General features: G+C 38.6%; 1 protein-coding gene across 5 annotated transcripts in view; it reads right to left on the reverse strand.

Annotated features, from left to right (window-relative positions):
- The window catches only part of NALCN (sodium leak channel, non-selective), a 3,563,801-nt gene that overhangs the window by 484,175 nt on the left and 3,060,804 nt on the right, over window positions 1-18,822 (reverse strand). For all 5 annotated transcript variants that reach the window (XM_044071239.1, XM_044071242.1, XM_044071240.1 and 2 more), the window contains exons 29-30: window positions 4,851-4,971; window positions 4,659-4,757 (exon numbers count right to left, since the gene is read on the reverse strand). In XM_044071239.1, the coding sequence (XP_043927174.1) occupies window positions 4,659-4,757; window positions 4,851-4,971 (220 nt within the window). The remainder of the gene's footprint in view (window positions 1-4,658; window positions 4,758-4,850; window positions 4,972-18,822) is intronic.

Here is an 18,822-nt window from a genome sequence, read left to right on the forward strand (position 1 = left end):
GTCTGACTCTGGCTGCTGGAGTGGCTTGCTTGCTGGCTAGCTGACTCTGTCTGTAAGAAAAAAAAAAAGGAGACAAATCCCAGTTTTCTATTAGTGTCTGTAGAACTGCTAATAAAAAACACTCTACAGCCACAACCTTTTTAGGGCTCTTCCCTTTATGAGTTGCAGCTGATTGCTGCATGATTTATAGCATTCAGACCTAACAGGGAATAGCTCTGCCTGCAGCTCTGGGTTGGTGACGTAACCAAATTGCTGTGGAAAAAATTGAGGTATTTGTGGTCTTTCTACAGTAATTTGGTACGACTGAAAAGCAAAACTTTTAAAATCCCACTGCTTTACACAGCAGACAATGGGATGAGATAGCTCAACCCATGAGTGTCCTGCTGACAATGGGTGGCAATCGTTAAACTTCATCAGGTCATTCCAAAAACAAGGAAGGGGGAAGGTGGGACGGAAGTTGAGGAAGAATGAAAATGGACAACACAGATGTATAGTTATGTAAAGTACATAACTTAAATATACAATGTTGTCATTTTTATTCATTCCTCAATGAATGGGACAGAGTCCACAGCTACAGGAACCTTGGGTGGCCTTCATGGAAGGATGCTCCGAAACATTGCAGAGCCAAATGCAGCTCTGTTCCCAGAGATAATGTCTAATTTATAATGAGGCACAAAGGTATGAGATTTGGTCAAAGTAGCAGCTGCACAAATATCATCAATGGAAGCTCTGGACCAAAAAGCAGATGATGTAGCCATTGACCTAGTTGAATGAGCTATGTCTTGTCAAGGTCAAACCTTTGAAGGAGTACACATGAGAAATAAAATCAGTTATCCATTTGGCTGTTGTAGTTTCTGAGACAGGCCTACCCATCTTGTTTTTTGGCAAAGGAAATGAATAATTTATCAGTCTTTCTAATTTCTTTAATTCTATGAAGATAGAAACAAAGTTGTATATGTACACTTAAAGAATGGAGCATGTATTCTCCTTTATTCTCAAATTTAGGGAAGAAAACTTGCAAATTGATGACATGATTGATGTTTGTTTCTGATGCAGCCTTGGGACAGAAAGATGGATTTGTACATAAAGCAACTCTGTCCTTATGAAAGTTCAAGTAAGCTGGTTTTGGAGAGTGCTTGGAGTTCAGAGATTCACCTTGCCGAAGTTATGCCTATGAGAAAAACTGTTTTCCATGAAAGAAACATGAGGTCCATTTTTGAGGAGGGTTCAAAGGGTGACTGTATCAGACTCTGTAAATTGTATCAGACTCTATAAAACTAAAGTAAGATTCCAGGGTGGCATAGGGCCCTTAATAGGTTGCCTAAGTAAAAAGTTGCCCTTAAGAAATGCCTTACACAGCTTAGATGATGCCAAAGGGAAAGCATTATCTCCAAAATGAAAATTTAAAATGACAGCCAACTGAACTTTAATAATAGATAAACTGGCCCCACATTGAAAAAGAAATGTTAGAATTTCTAAAACAGTAGGGACTGGAGTAGAGAAAAGATCCACATCTCTTTGCTGGACCCATCAGGAAAATCTCTTCTATTTACTTTTATAAATCTTTCTTGTAGAGGGTTGATGAGATGAAAACAAAATTCTTCAAACAGGAGATGAAAGCCTGGAATGTCTAGCCATCATCAAAACTGGAGAAACCATGCAGTCAATCTGAGGCCTAGTATGTCCAGATAAGTCAGGCCCAATGTATATGAAAGGAGATCTCGACTGGGCTCCAGTGTCCACGAAGGACACATTCGATGAAACCATAGGAAGGCAAACCAAATCTGCCAAGGCCAAAAAGGGGTAATGAGGATTACTTTGCTCTTCAACCTGAAAGCTTCCTGAAGAAACTTGGGAATTAGGAGTAGGGGAGGATAAGCATTAAAGAAGACAGGAGGGCCAAATGTGGACTAGACCATCTCTTGATGACTGTTCCTAATGGGAGGTTAGGGCAAAAAAGCTGCTGCACTTGTTGTTGAGGGGAGAGGTGAATCGAATGCAGCATGGCTGATTACACTGGAGAAAGATCATATTTGCCACAGACTGATTGAAAAACCACACGAGACATCAGAACAGTTCTGCTGAGCCTGTCTGCTAGAACATTTGATTTCCCCAGAATGTGGTGTTGCTATAAGAAAATGGTTGGATGAGAAATCCCATTGCCAAACTCTCACTACTTCTTGGCAAAGAGGGTAAGATCTGGCTCCCCCAGCTTGTTGCTGTACCAAACCACTGACATTTTGTCTGTTTGAATAGAAATTGTCCCCAGAAGAAGAGAGTTCTGGTAGGTCTGTAACCCTGATAAGACCATGCTCATCTCCAGGATATTTATATGCAATTCAGACTCTACTGGGGTCCACGTGCCTTGAACAGTCCATTCCAAGCAATACCCCTCTACCCAAACTGGTGGAAGACGGATAAAGGGGCAACCTTGGAAAATGTTGTTGGATTGGATCTGCTATAGTAATGAGTCCTTGCATACACCAGACAGTTTTATTGGACATTATAAGGGTTGGAGTAGGATGGACCATTGCGCTTGTTAAGTCCACTGAAGGACTCTCATGTGAAAATGAGCCATTGGTATTAATGTGACTGCAGCAGCCATTGAGCCCAGAGCCCTTAAAGTCAGTTTGGCTGCAGGGAGATGAGACTGAACCTAACATGTGATCTTAGCATAAGAATTCTACTCTGTAGTAAGAACACTTGAAGATTCAGTGAGTCTAGGTGAGCACCTATAAACTCCAAGACTTGTATTGATTGAGGTCTGTATTTTGCAAGATTTACAGTGATACCTAGAGAATGAGTCAACTGAAGAAGATAGTGTCTGGCTGTTATCAATTGATGCCTGGTTGATATGGTGAGAAGTCAGCCATCTAAATAAGGAAACACCCTGCATCCTTGCAGTCTTAGATGAGCTGCAACCACTGCCATGCATTTGATGAACACTCTGGGGGCTGTGGTGAGAACAAAGGGCAGGACCCCAAATTGATAATGACTCTCTCCCACCCAGAAGCAAAGGAATCTTAGGGATCATCTGTTCACTTTTTTGTGATAGTACACATCCTTCAGATATATAAAGCACATCCAGTCACCTTTCTGGAGCAATGGTAGAAGGGACTGAATCATGATCATCCAGAATTTTGAGTTCTCTATGAACTTGTTTAGATAACTTGAGATCCAGGATGGGTTTCAGGTCTCCTATTTTCTTTGGCACTAAAAAGTAGCTTGAGAAAAAAACAGATCCTCTTTGGTCTGATGGGATCTCTTGGATGACTCTTTGGTCTAGCAGAGTTTGAATTTCCAGAGCTGTTTGCTCCCACTGATCAGGCGGAACATCGGGAGGACTTTTACTTATCTTTGCTGGATTTTGTAAAAAGGGGATAAGATATACTCTGGATATGATTCTTTGCACCCATATATATTTTGTGATGACTGCCCAGGCTTCTGGGTGCAAAGACAAGAGTCCCTAGACTGTCCCTGGAGAAGACCAGTTAGGCAACCTTTCAGTGATACTGGAAGGGTCTGTTTGACAAAGAATCTCAAGACCCTTGATTTGGCAGCCCCCTCTGCCACTTGGGTGGCGTCTTCCATTATTATAATTATTTCCCCCTCTGCCTCTGGGACACACTTCTCTGTGTGAATCTTGAAAAGGCCCTTGAGATTTCCAAAACTACATTTTCTTGCCACCAAGTTGATTTCTGGAGAGAAAGGTGAAAGAAGGAGAAAATACCAGCAATGGTATAAAAAATGACCTCCAGAGAGGTAAGAAAAAGAGAAAGACTAACAACGATGGTAGGACAGAATTTACACTTAGTAGCAGAAAAGGTCTAAACTAATTTTAAACTAACTCTAATGGGTAAAGAGAGGAAGGTACTAAGGAAAAAATAGATTTACTAATAAGACACAAAATATTAATATCATTCACATCTGAGCAATAACTCCTTGAGCTCAAGAGAGCAAAATCCTGACTGATCGCTAGAGCTGCAGATGAGATCTGAGGTAAAGCAGTGATTGGGGCACTATGGGTAAAGGAAGGAGCTCAAGAGCCACATCCTGGGCTGCAAAAAAAAAAATGGCTGAGTCAGATCTGGGGATCGGAGCCGTACCCCATTCATTGAGGAACGAATGAAAATGACAACATGAGATCCATCAATTAATCATGCTTAACTGACCCATCTCATAGTCAGACTATGTAAGCCATTTTACAGTACACCTTTGAATGAAAGAAGAGTTGTGAAATGGAAGACATAAACATGATAAAAGTCCCATGCTCATGCTAATTCATACAATGAAGTTCAACATCCTAAGCATGTTATTCTTATTTAAAATTAATTGAAGAAAAACTTTACATGAATATTTGAATATTGAATATATGAATTCATTGGGTTCTGACAGAGTTAAATCTGGCATAATGAACTGCATACTTAATTTTCGTGAAATTGTGGCATTAGAAATAGGCACCTATCACTCCCTTGTGAATATATCATTTATATTTGTTGCTTTCTACACCCTGTATAGCTTACTTATTGTACAACAGCCAATAGTGTTGTTCTAAAAATGTAGATTTGTTTTGTGAATACCAGTATCCGTGAAACTGTGACACTTGTGTTTTAATATGTCAGCCATAGCGTAGTCATTATCAAGACTGTTCCACTTACCTTATTTTCATTGAAATTAGCGATGACTACTCCAACAAAAAGGGTCAAGCCAATCATGCAACCAAGAAACACAAAAACGTGTATATATATTCCGTGTGTCTGTTATAAGCAGAAAATACAAATATTAACGGTAGTAACAACACATTTAGAGATATATTGTTAAAAAAATTTTTTTTTTTTTCAATTACTCACAGGTCCAACACGATGAATGATAACATCTCGTACTTCTACCCATCCTTTTAATGATAACACTTCAAACAGAGCCAGCATAGCATTTCCCACATTGTCAAAGTTAAAATTTCGTGGATTAGCCCTAGGATACAAGCACAACAATAAACTAAATATTTAAAACACACAAACAAATACACAACAACAAACTAGCAACAACTTTATAAACAAAAAGAAATACACTAAGGTATCGACTGGAAACTGCCCTTGAATTTAAGATTGCCACCTTATCATATGCTAATAGCAGCACATTATTTACTACTATATTATCTTTCCACAATGCTTAATCGTACTCAATATATCAAAACAGTTTTCTCTGAAATAGTAGAACATAAAACAAATACTGAATCATTACAGTTAGCTTATTTGCTGTCATTTTAATTGTTTAGTATGGTGTAACAGATGTCAAGACATCCAACACAGTAGTCAAATTTCAGTTACTTCCTTCTATTCCTTATGCAACAGCCTAATATTCATCACATTCCTTCTTGTGCAGTCAGATTTCTACAGCTGATTGGCTAGTTTTCATAACAGTGGCAGCTTAACTTTATCAGGCACCGCCCTTCTCTTCAGTAGGGTTCCAAATTATGCTGACTCCTTTCTTACATGCATGAATACTAACAGAGACATTTATAACTATATACAATGCAGACAAATTATGCAGGCTGCACATTGCCTGCCTAAGTCCTTTATGACTATATACAATGCCGGCAAATTATGCAGGTTGCACATTGCCTGCCTAGTTCCTTTGCAACTATATACAATGCAGACAAATGATGCAGGCTCCACATTGTCTACTAGGTTGCTAGGCTCCTCTACAAACTCCTGTACTACATGTCATATACTTGTGAGGTACTCTTTTAACTTGCATAGTATATGGCAGACCATTTATACTGTCCGCTCAGACCCTAGTCCAATGCTGTTGTCAGTGATGTGATAACTTACTTTTTTAATCAGTAAGATCAGCATAGCCTGTAGCCATTTTAGATCTAATATGTTAAACAGATAATCATTCTTAAGGGTCTAGTAATTTACTGACAAGTCCCCTTTAAATAGAGTATGCTTATCAAGTGGTCTTCATCAGGTCATACGGGGCCTATTCCAAACCCATGAATGCATTAGTCAACTTATGTACCAACCTTTCTAGCCTAGTATATAAACCCACCACGACCAATAAAAACCCGAACTTTAATGTAAAATAAAAGTCTCCAGTGCCTGAGCACAAAGCCTTTCAGGAGTTTCTAGCCTCGTAGTTTGCTTTGCGTTGTATGTGGAATACTGTGACACAGTATATTACACCCTTCTTCACAGCAGTCTTTTTTAGATGTGAAGTTATTTTAAATAACACTGCAGGCAAAACGTGACACACACAGTCCAAACATGCCAGCAGCACAGTATCTACTAATTCCTAATTTTAATGCTATAATGGCAGCAGTCATCCTGACAAGATCTTGTTTCATTAGAAAGATACTTTTTACCCATAAAGTACTGTGAGGGCACAGTTAATGAGATAAATTTGCTTAAGTTTCTCCTTGCAGACCTCAGTTCTGTTCCTTTAGAAAGGAAGCAGTAACAAATGCTGTTAAATTTGTGAATATTCAGAAAAAATGTCAGTTACTGGTTTGTGGTGAATCTTGCATATCTTTTTTCTATGCATGTATTACAATTTTTTCTCAAAATAGTAGAAATAGCATAGCCTTTTCAAAAAATGGAGGGTTTTTTTTTGTTGCTGTTGAGTTTCATATATTGTCTTTCTCTCCCCTTCTTTCCACATTAACCCAAGCAAAGCATTTCCTGGCTTGCAAAGCTTAGATAATTAGTGAAACTGCACTTAATGATTATCATATTTATTCACTTTCAGACTACAATGAGCTGAGCTGATTTTTGGTATTGGGGGAAGAGAAAGAAAGCAACTGTAAATGACAGTACACAGTAAAAGATCTGCAAATCTTTAGATCCTGAAGAGTTTAATAGCCTATGCAAGAGTAAAATATCAAAAAATCACTACAGATACCTTGTATGTGTGCAGTTGCTGGAAATACGATTTCCAAATGTGACAGGATACAATGTAAGAGCTTGAAAAACAAACTCCTAAATCAACTAGCTGAGAAATGCCACATAGGTGTGGAAGTACAAGATTGTTTTGCAGGGAGGAAATACCTTCTGGGTAAAGGAAATTAAATTTGGGTATTGCTGCCCTTTAAATATAGTACAATATATCATATGTTTCATTGCATACAATATAAATATATTACTTAGAAATGTATTTTATGCCAACATTTATTATAAAAGGATTATGCGTTTCTGAATCCTGTACTTCTCTTGCTATGTTTTTATAATTTCTGTCAATTTTAACCAATCTACACACAGAATGTTTTCATACATATGAAAATCTAACTATGCTTGTCACCGCTCATAATGACATCTTATGTAGAGCTTCATGTAAACCACCTTTATATCTCCTTGAAGTCACAGTGACTGATCTGAACACTTAGATGAATAGATATCCTCATTGTGTAGGGCCTTCATGAAAGGCATTTCTTCTTCATACCACCGATAAAGGATCTTTCTCCTCCTTGGGAGCTTACTGTGGTCCTTCAGGGTTTAACTCAAAAACGCTTTGAGCCAGCAAACAAATATTCTTGGAAAATTATCTTCTTAGTATTTATTACTTCAGCAAAAAGAATTTCTGAGCTCCATGCCCTATCAGTGAATCCCACTTATATTATTTTCCATAAAGGCAGGGTGTCTTTGCACACTAACCCTTCCTTTCTTCTTAAGGTGTTGTCTGAAAAAAAACATCAACCAGTCCATCCAATTACCAGTCTTCTTTCTGAATTTTTCAAATAAGGGGGGATACATGCTTCATCTACTTGATGTGCACAGACAACTATGTTTTTATCTTCACAGAACAAAACAGTTCAGGAAGTCTGATCAACTCTTTGTATCCTTCTCCACAAATCACTTGGGTCAGGCAGTATCTAAAGTTACTTAAAGTTACTCTAGCCAAATGGATTACCGATTGCATTTTATTGGTTTATTCTCAGAAAGGAATAAATTTACCACAACCTCTTCAAGCTCATTCTACTTGATCCATGGTTACTTTATCTGCCTTTTGGTCAAGGACTTCCATTAATGACATTTGTGCTGCAGCTACTTGGTCAAAGACTCATACCTTTGTTACACATTAGAAATTGGACAACATTTCTAGAAGCTGAGCTTCTTTTGGGCTGTCAGTGCTCTGGCAGATCCTTCCATGAGGGCCTCCTGCATGTTACATAACTGGGGACTCTGTCCCATTGGTGAGGAAGAATGAAAAGGACAACATCTAATTTATTAGTTACTGTATGTACTCACCATAACTTGGCATATGTTTTGTCCATTTTCATTCTTCCTCACCCTCCCTCCCATCCTTCCCCCCACTTCCCCCCATCCTTGTTACTTCTGGAAATACCTGTTAGACTGTATTAGAACTATTCAGTTCCTAGTTTCAGCCCTGTCTTTTTTCTGTCCATCTTCTGTCTACGTCTGTCTCTGTTGTAAAATGGGATATTAGGCAGCAAACTTGATCTGAGGTGTTAGTGATGGAATAGAGCATTATGGGTAGAGGGAGGAGCTCGAGAGCTGGATCCAAAGTCTACTGTATGAGGCCAAGTCAGATCCGAGGATCGGATCTGAACTCATTGGTGAGAAAGAATGAAATGAACAATATCACCACTATTCATAACTCATGGCAAGACTAATTTTATCTTTCACTAAAAACTGCTAGATTAACCACCAACGTCACTAACCTAACTTTAGAGTATCACCCTAAATACTTCATTCAAAAAATATAAGAGCCTTCTAAAGTGGTTTCCCCTCCAACCCCTAAGTACTACAACTGGCCCATTCCTCCACTCTGGCAAAATGAGTCAAAAGTCTGCTCTCACACTATCTATGGCCAATTAGATTGCATTAGGTGTTCTAAGGCAGTGTAGCAGCTTCCTTATGTTTACTTACTGTTCACTGCTTCTCACAATTGATAGTGCAACCTGCAAGAGATGTAAATATTTAAGAAACATGGAGGCAAACCTCTTGCATCAGTCCACAATCAGTAAGCATCAGACCTCCACCACACCACATTAATCACAACACACCATTAAGCCCATAACTTATGATGAGGTTGTAAAGAAAAAAATGTCAAAGCCTCTTAGAACACAATAAAAAAATCCTCACCTCCAGCACACAAGGCAACACATTGTAAATCCCATCATGTTTCTCTGTATGTCCTGGGTAAAGCACCTCAGGTCATTCATTTTCACTTTGGCCACCACTAAGTCATAGAATTTTTATGTGGACTAAGGGACCTTACGGTCCTTGTGATACCATCTTTGTCCACTCACACATACTAAATATCCATCCAGATTACTCAAGAGTCAATGTCACCAGGAAAGCAAGCCTAAGTTTGTACTGGCCACTAAGTGCTCATCTACACAGGGAAATGTTTTAATCAAAGGGGACTCTATAGTTAGGCATGAGACTCCACTTTCACTAGACTGGAAAAGAGCAAAGTGACTGTAATATGCTTATTTAGTGCCAGGATCCATGATATCACAAGGACCTTAAGGTCCCTTAGACCACATAAAAATTCTATGACTTGGTGGTGGCCAAAGTGAAAATGAATGACCTCAGGTGCTTTACCCAGGACATACAGAGAAACACGATGGGATTTACAATGCATGTGTTAGAGGCCTGTAGGACACTAATCTTGAGTAGTGCCCTTTCTTCACCAGTAATGATGTCTAGATACCAGCACAAGACAATCGGCTTTAACAATTGACTAAGTGTCTGGCATCATTCTTTGGGGATCGAGTATGTGTCAGCAGGGCATGAGATCGTACATACGTTTTCTTATTTAATCAGGTATGGCTTACACCTCTCATACCAGGGCAGTTACATTTTGGCTGCATATATATATCAACAGGGAGACGCTGTTGCCCAAAGGTCTGCTTCAAACACCAAAACCAAACGTACTGAAAACAAACTGGAACAGACCACCACAATAAATGGATAAAAACACAAGTCTTTAATCGAACTTAAATCGGACAGCGCTGGTACAACACGCTTCTTCAGATCCTTAAACAAAACTAAGTTCTAAAATGCAGTACTTGTACTTTCTGAAACAGACACACCTCTCCAATATAGTGTGCAGCTAATTAACAAATGAATAGTTAATTGAACAATCAATCAACTAATTAGTCTGTTCTGCAGTACTGAAAACTTCTGACACATTGTTCCTCAGCTTAAACACTGTATAAACTAGCTAAAACATATATCAAAATATAAGGATATAAAAACAACATCAAACTAAAATACAACTTGGGATTAGAGATTATATTAATCTCTCTCAAGCATGAAATGTACATAAGCAAAAACAGACATCTCATAAAATGCAGTCAGAACTGCCATCATGTTAAAACGGAATGCATCATAATAAACAATGCATCATAATAAACTTATGTGTGCTTACCAGCGAAAGAGCAAAACAGAGAGAATAAAAAGGAGAATGAAAAAACACATAGCAATACCAGCCACAATGTATGTAGGCAGCAGCGATACATGTACCCAAGCAAAAACATAAATCTCCCATCGGCTTACTCAGCAATACCTTCAGAATAATTCCAATCCACATCCAATAGCCACAACAGCAGAGATCTAACACTCTATAATAAATCACTAAGTGTATATATGAAACCTATCACTGAAATCATGTTCAGTTCACACTAAACTATCACTCATGACATTAGGAGTTCCATCCAAAACTCTACAGACAATACTGAAGAGCCCTAAAGTTTGCTGTTAACATCAGTTACAGCCATCTACATACCATACTCTATCATTTCCCATAATCGCCATCTATGTCAAGCAGCCATAACTAACCGCTATTCCGCCTCCATGGAATCACAAATTCACACAACCGCTGGCACCCTGGCTGAAAAAATGCTGTTATATACTCACAACCTGATACCATAAAAACATCCAGACGATATGCGTTGTATGCAACCATCCAAGCAAAGACACATATTTAACAATCTAATTCCATCTATAAACACTAAACGTCTCTGCCAAACTCTGTCGCAAAAATCTGTCGCAAGTACGTAGACGTCAACACCAAAGTAAACACTGATCTTCCGATCACCCATTACAACGGGTCCATAGATGTATCAACTTGGATGTGTCGACAACACCAACCATCAGCATACGAAAAACACTGGTGAATAAAAAGTATGTGTCAGCAGGGCATGAGATCGTACATACGTTTTCTTATTTAATCAGGTATGGCTTACACCTCTCATACCAGGGCAGTTACATTTTGGCTGCAGCCTTTACTGCCCATGTAATGCTTTTTCAGGCAGAGACCCCCTACTGGATATTCCAACACACCAAACTCAAATTCAAATTTGGACAACACCTTGGTGGCATTACTCAGTGTAAAATGTCTAAATAGAAAGATGCCAGAACTTGGATCCCTCCTGCAATATAAACACATTGATACCTACATAGTTACTGAGACACAGATTCAGTGCAATGATAGTACCCCTATACACCTGAGTTTAACATTTATTGTGCCTTCAGGGTGTTGGGTAGCTATGGGGAGTATGTATATTTCCAGAGCACAATCACCACATGCCAAATTACTTACACCCCTAACTTGGAGCTCCTGGAGATCAAAATCACCCAAAAGAACTGAAACTAGCACTTCATTACTAGTTACAGGTCCCCATCAATATCCCTCAAACGACCATGGAAATTCCCTTAATACTATTGAAGATTTAAATATCAAACCAAACACCTTCTTGGTTGGCCCTTCAATTACCCAAGAATTAACTGTCACACTCATAGCTGTAAAATGGATACTCTCAGCATTTCCTAGGCTTTCTTAATACAAATCAATTGGTGCAAAAAAGCAAAACTGTTAATTTCAGATGTAAATATCTGTGACCTGGCCCTTACCATTCAAGTCCCTGCCTGTACCCCAGCCTGTATCTTCTCATCCCTGATTAAATCTGACCAAAAATCAGTCATCTCTGTCAAATCAAGTAGTGCTACCCCATCACAAAACAAAACCAAATTTAGGGACTTCCCCAGGGCAAACCTACTTCAATGTGTAAAAATTGAAAGATCAGGTGCATTCACCTACAATTTTTGCAGAACCTAAACATCTGCATTGAAAAGTCCATATACCTCTGTCTTAAATACAATGGTAAATCCAGGAATAAATCTGTGGTGTAAATGCCCTATTAATAGGCTGTATGTCAAAGGAAGGAAAATAATGAAAAAATGTAGGAAATCCTCATACCCCTACCTCAAGACCACAGCAAAATATGCCAGTAAGGAACTTAAGGGCATTGTTAGAAAATGTCACTAGAAGACAAAGTTATGGTCGTTAGAGTTATCAAAGGAAACTGCACATATTTCTTCAGTTATGTCAGGAAATTACAACAATGCACTAAGATGATTCATAATAATAATAATAATAATAATAATAATAATCATCATCATCATCAGCCCCCCCTTTTCCCATTATTTTCTGCATGGGGTTGGAGTATTGTGTTAACTGTCACTTACTCTCTCAATTCTGTGCCGCACTCCTGCCTTCTTCAACAGTCATGCCTGACTGTGGCAGATCTTCTTTCACACAATCCATCCACCTCTTTGCTGGACATCCTTGCTTCCTCTTACCTTCTTCCTGTCTGTCCCAAATCTTCCTCACCAGACTGTCTTCTGCTTTTCTACACATGTTCCCAAACCACCATAATCTGTTCTCTTTGATCTTTTCTGCAATTGGATCTACTTTGGCTTCTGCTCTTATGTCCTCATTTCTTCGTCTGTTCCACAGTGTGCATCCTACCACCTTTCTCAGGCACTTCATTTCCATCACCTCTAGCTTCATCAACTGTTCTGCCTTTACTGCCCAGGTTTCTGTACCATACAGTAGTACTGGTCACACCACTGTCTTGTACACCATATACTTTTATAATAATAATAATAATAATAATAATAATAATAATAATAATAATAATAATATCATACAGTCTAATCTTAAGGATATAGACCATATATTAGTAAAACAATATCATGCAAATTTTACCCCACCTACCCACATTATTGCTCCCGCTATCTATGAAAGTTTAGTTCCCTCGGAAACACCATGGAGCAACTCTTAGAATCCCTAAATATAATACTTCTAATGGACCAGATAACACATCAAACTGTATTCTCATCAGTGCCAGGTATGCACTAACATACCAAGCTGTATTCTCATCAGTGCCAGGTATGCACTAACATGCCAGGCTGTATTCTCATCAGTGCCAGGTATGCACTAACATACCAGAATGTATTCTCATCAGTGCAAGGTATGCACTAACATACCAAGCTGTATTCTCATCAGTGCCAGGTATGCACTAACATACCAAGCTGTATTCTCATCAGTGCCAGGTATGCACTAACATACCAAGCTGTATTCTCATCAGTGCCAGGTATGCACTAACATACCAGGCTGTATTCTCATCAGTGCCAGGTATGCACTAACATACCAGAATGTATTCTCATCAGTGCAAGGTATGCACTAACATACCAAGCTGTATTCTCATCAGTGCCAGGTATGCACTAACATACCAAGCTGTATTCTCATCAGTGCCAGGTATGCACTAACATACCAAGCTGTATTCTCATCAGTTCCAGGTATGCACTAACATACCAAGCTGTATTCTCATCAGTGCCAGGTATGCACTAACATACCAAGCTGTATTCTCATCAGTGCCAGGTATGCACTAACATGCCAGGCTGTATTCTCATCAGTGCCAGGTATGCACTAACATACCAAGCTGTATTCTCATCAGTGCCAGGTATGCACTAACATACCAAGCTGTATTCTCATCAGTTCCAGGTATGCACTAACATACCAGGCTGTATTCTCATCAGTTCCAGGTATGCACTAACATACCAAGCTGTATTCTCATCAGTTCCAGGTATGCACTAGCTGAGCCTCTACTTAAACTGTTCAGCCTCAGCTGATTATCCACAGAGTTTGTCTGTGATGTCTGTAGAACAGCTACTATGACTTTCCTTCATAACTGTGACTCCTCTACCAATTCAGGTAATTATCGACCCATCATTCTCACCAATCGTATATACAAATGCAAAGAAATGTAACACAGCAGAACTCATTTATGCAGACATAGGCAACTTAACCAATCTAGATCCCAATCAGTTTGATTTTCTAAAGGACAGGTCATGTCCTGAACGTAGTTAACTTCTTTGAAAAGGGAGTTATAGAGGCTGTGGACAGTGGTCATTCCATGCACTCTGCTTATCATGACCTGGCCAAGGCCTTTCACACTATTCCCTATGCAAGTACTATTGAAAAATGAGACAAACAATGTAAAACCCCATATAATCTACTAGATGACAAAATGGGTATCCTGTAGATTCTAAGCTGTAAAGGTTGTTGGCACACTCTGAACATAAAACTGTAAACAGAGAGTATTACATAAGTGATGGGTCCTATCATGTTTGGTATATAGTTTGCAGATATTCAAGCCAATATCCTAGAAGTGTGGTTGTCCAGGTTTGCTGATACAATCTGAGTAATGTTATCCACTCATCAACTTATACTAAAGTGCTCTAAAAAATGTGGGAATATTCATATACCTAGTGTACTTAAAATGGTCTCAAGTTAAATGAAAAAAAAAATACAGCATAGTAGTGTCTTTGGGAAACCTGCTCCATCCTCATATGCCATAAATTGCACTAATCTTCAGATAGATATGATCATAAGACACCTAGGTACTTATATGGAAAACTCAGTCTCATTCAATCATCAAGTTTCCACTGTAGTCAGGAAATGCTTCATAAGGTCTAGTTAATTTCCAGTGGAATATATTCAAGATCCAGAGATGTCATCTTACTACTGTACTCCTCCTTCATCAACCCATCATTAAATACAATAAACACTTTTGTAGGTACAAATCTGAGCATATCACTCAACTGAAAAGCCTCAGTGAATTTTATCCAAGAAAATTAAAGGCCCTAAATCCTTCAACTATACCAACAGATTAACACAACTATCTTTTATACTAAGTAACTGACCAACTGCTTTGAGGTATTTTCCATCTCACCTATTGAGTCATGATAGACTGAATCCTATGACCTCTTATTTTTTTTGCAAAGCTAATTGCACTACAAACACCCATACTAGAGACCAAAATAAGGCTCACTAAAGGGCTAGATTCCTAACCAACATATTCCCAGTTTATGGAATGACTTACAACAGGTCAAGCAAAGTGTTACTTTGTCAACCTTTAAAGCTAGTATTGATGATTAGATGGATGAACAGAAATGTACACCAGGGATATGATGTATGACATTGCTCAGTGAGGGAGGTGAACACTAGTATGTGCTTGTAATGGCTGGCAAGAACATTTATGTGTGTCTACTTAAAGGTAAATATGGCTAGGTATCTTATGGCTCTTGTGATCATGCACCTGGTTTTATTCTTATGTTCCTAATGGGTAATGTGATATACATTCTCACTATATAAGGAGGCATCACTGGACTCCATCCAAGATGGAGGCCTAAGCCATTCACACCAATTTAAGGGATTCTTTATCTTGAGTTTGGCTTTGTATTATATATGAGGAAGACAGGAAACAGTTTCTACCAAAGGTAGATAATCTTTGAGTGATCCTTGATGACTGACTGACATATCATGGCTAGATGTCAGTTGATGTGAAGGCCTCTTGTTATCCTCAAAGGAAAATTACCTGGATTAAGCACCTAATTTCACTTCAGGACCTTTTGATGGTAATCCATGCTTCAATCACATTATATCTGAACTGCTATTATTTTTTATATCTGGGGACTCTGACATTGAGCTACAGCTCCTGCAGCTGGTATAGATCTTTTCAGTTTGTCTTCAGACTGATATTTGTCATTTTTATCATATTATTCCAGTTCTTTGGTGGTGGTGCTGTGGTAGCATTGTCGCCTCACAATAAGACGTTGTCCTGTTCGATTCTCAGCTAGAGCGTCTTCTGTGTGGAGACATGCATGAATGGGTGTACCTTCATTGAAGGTTGTGAGTCAGGGCTGGCAACTCGGCACGTAAAAATCTACTGCCAATCATTAGCGGACCGGAGTTCCGCTGTGGCGACCCCTTACTGGGAAGAGCCGAAAGACACAACAACATTCCAGTTCTTTAGAGATTATTTCTGCTGACTATATGTTGGGTTTAAGATTCAAAGTTCTAGCGTACACATTTTTAGTCTTATATGACTTTGGTCCCTTGGTATCGAAAACAGTTGACTGATCCTTACTAATCAAAACAAGCTTTCTCCTAGATGACTTTGGGGCTCTTAGTAGTTCCAAGGATGCAGCTTGAAACCTGTGATGTCTTACATTTAACTTACCAGGAATGTAACTTTGAAATCTGCCATCTCAGTAGCTTAAGTTATATACTGTATGGGTTGTTGCACTCAGGTCCATAAAGATCTATGAATCTGAAAATGGTTTAGTCAGTATAACAGCAATGAAGACTATGAATTATATAGCTATGGAATTACTTTTAATTACTCATGTTTGATTTTGGTGTTATTTATTCTGGACTGTATCACATTTTGCCAGCTTGTTTTAACAGTGATATATTTTCATGTTTTTTTTTTATTTACACTATACTTAGTTTTAAGTACTTTAATAAAAGTTAATTTGATTTGAAACAGTCATTTAGCCACTTCCAAGAAAAAAATGTCTCCATGTATCAAGAAGAATGAATGGTATTATACAATCCCTGTATGAATCTATTTCATACACCACAATAGTTTTTCCTTCTGTCTAAGCTGATTTAATACGAGTAAAGAATTCAGTTTTCTGATTACCTAACATACAATACTTCTGACAGCACAAGAAAGCATAACTTTTTTACTGAATAAGTGAATCAGTACAGGACAGAGAAGAAAGTTCTGTTTCTGTCCAAAAACTTCCTAAAATTACCCCTGACAGTCTGTGCATTGCATTGGTAAAGGCACTCCCCTACACCCACATACCCATATCTACCTACACACACACACACACACACACACACACACACACACACACACACACACACACACACACACACACACACATTCACCGGGACTGTTTCTATTGGCATGAATAGGTGACTGCCTTCTTTTGAGGGTGTTAACTTGTTTTCCAAAAGTGGACATTTACAGAGCCGAGCAATTCTCTGAATTGCTTGGCAGCATGAATTGGGAGCCAATAGTATTTTTTGAGGAAACCACATGGGTAATTATATTAGATATGTCCCTGGATTGCCTCATTATCATTCAACTCAGCCAACTGGGTCATCCTCTGTGCTTAGGCTTCCAACAGTAAATAACAACAGTGGTAGGGCTGTCTATGAATTAGAAATGGTTACTACCAGGGGAATGCTGCTCATGTTAAGATGTCCTACTTGTGGTAATTATTTCAGAATCCCAGCTACTGTGATTTGTCTTAGTAAGTATAAAAGCTACAAAAGCCCTAGTGGTCTGTACATCATTAATATTGAGGGCAGACTATCTGAAAAGCATATTAGGTAGAACAACGGAACAGCTTCAGAGAAATATAAATGGTAGTAATCTTTTATCCAACCCTACAAAGTAAGCTGGCAACTGAGGATAAAGAATGCAGGGAAGCATTTCATTCAATTATAAGAACTCAGAAAGAAACCAGCCATCTTCTTCTCTCCCTACAGCTGTGCAGTAGAGTATATGGGTCTATATTAGATCGGCAAAACGACATTACAGCGAATGCCGTTTCGCCGACAGATAAAGACCGAAATCTGAAAATAGTGAAGGCTCAGGTCAACGATTTTTCCCAGGAAAAAAAATCACTTGGCCTGAGCCGTGACATTGCCCTTTACCCCACTGTAGTGTGATCTCAGAGTCGATATATTTAGTCAGGGGGGTGGGTGGCACAGCCACCCATACTGGGGGGTGTGGGGGGGCGAAGCCCCCCACTTAGTTATGTTTAAAATTGTGTATACATGTTTTTGGTACTAGCAATTTCTTTCTCAGGGAAAGAAATCGCTGTTTTGAACATTTATGCTTTAGTGCGGTCAGTGTTTATGTGTCGCTAAAGAGGTGCTCAATGTGACGCCTCTTCGAGCATTTAATATAGACCCGAGTATCCAAAGCAATGAAGTGCATTTAGCACAGTCACCAGTTATGTGGCTGGTAGAAACCTACAGAAGTTTATTTTATTTTATTTACTTAGATAATTATTCACATTCGTTAACTGGGAATGTCCATCTGGGAGGCCTCATCAATAGTGCAGCCCAGTGTTAATTCTGGTTTACCAAAGCAACAATTGCCAGATATGGTGGTAACAAGACATATACAAAATGATGACAATTAAGAACATAAAACACTTAGGCGAAACAAATTACAAATTATGAGCCTGACACAAGTATACTTATCAGTAATATTATCAAGTAAATGTTAAATCAGTAACACCCAACCAGATATTGTGAAGAAGCATAGAGTCATATAAGAATGCTGAAATCTCAGGGATATATTACAGGATAGGAATAACATGGTATTTAATATCATTAAGAAAAAATGAAAGGCTGCCAGTCCAGCTAGATAGAATTTTGCAGATAATTCTATGTCATTCTATGTCATTCTAAATATTAATATAATCCACAGGCTGCTTTACAAATGTAAAAAAAACTAAATGTAAGACAATATATGTTATATGTTCTGAACTTCAAAAATGTAACCACAATGCACCCTGCTGGAAGAAAGCTGATAAAGTAAAGCATTTTATGACTGTTTGATCTCAGGCTTAGATCAAGAGTTAATTGCTGGATTTTACATGTATAATGTATTTTATTGCTGTGGCTTTCTGACCAGGT

Source organism: Protopterus annectens, chromosome 5.part0 (genome assembly GCF_019279795.1).
Source record: "Protopterus annectens isolate FY-2018-M chromosome 5.part0, PAN1.0, whole genome shotgun sequence".
Lineage (NCBI taxonomy): Eukaryota > Metazoa > Chordata > Ceratodontiformes > Protopteridae > Protopterus > Protopterus annectens.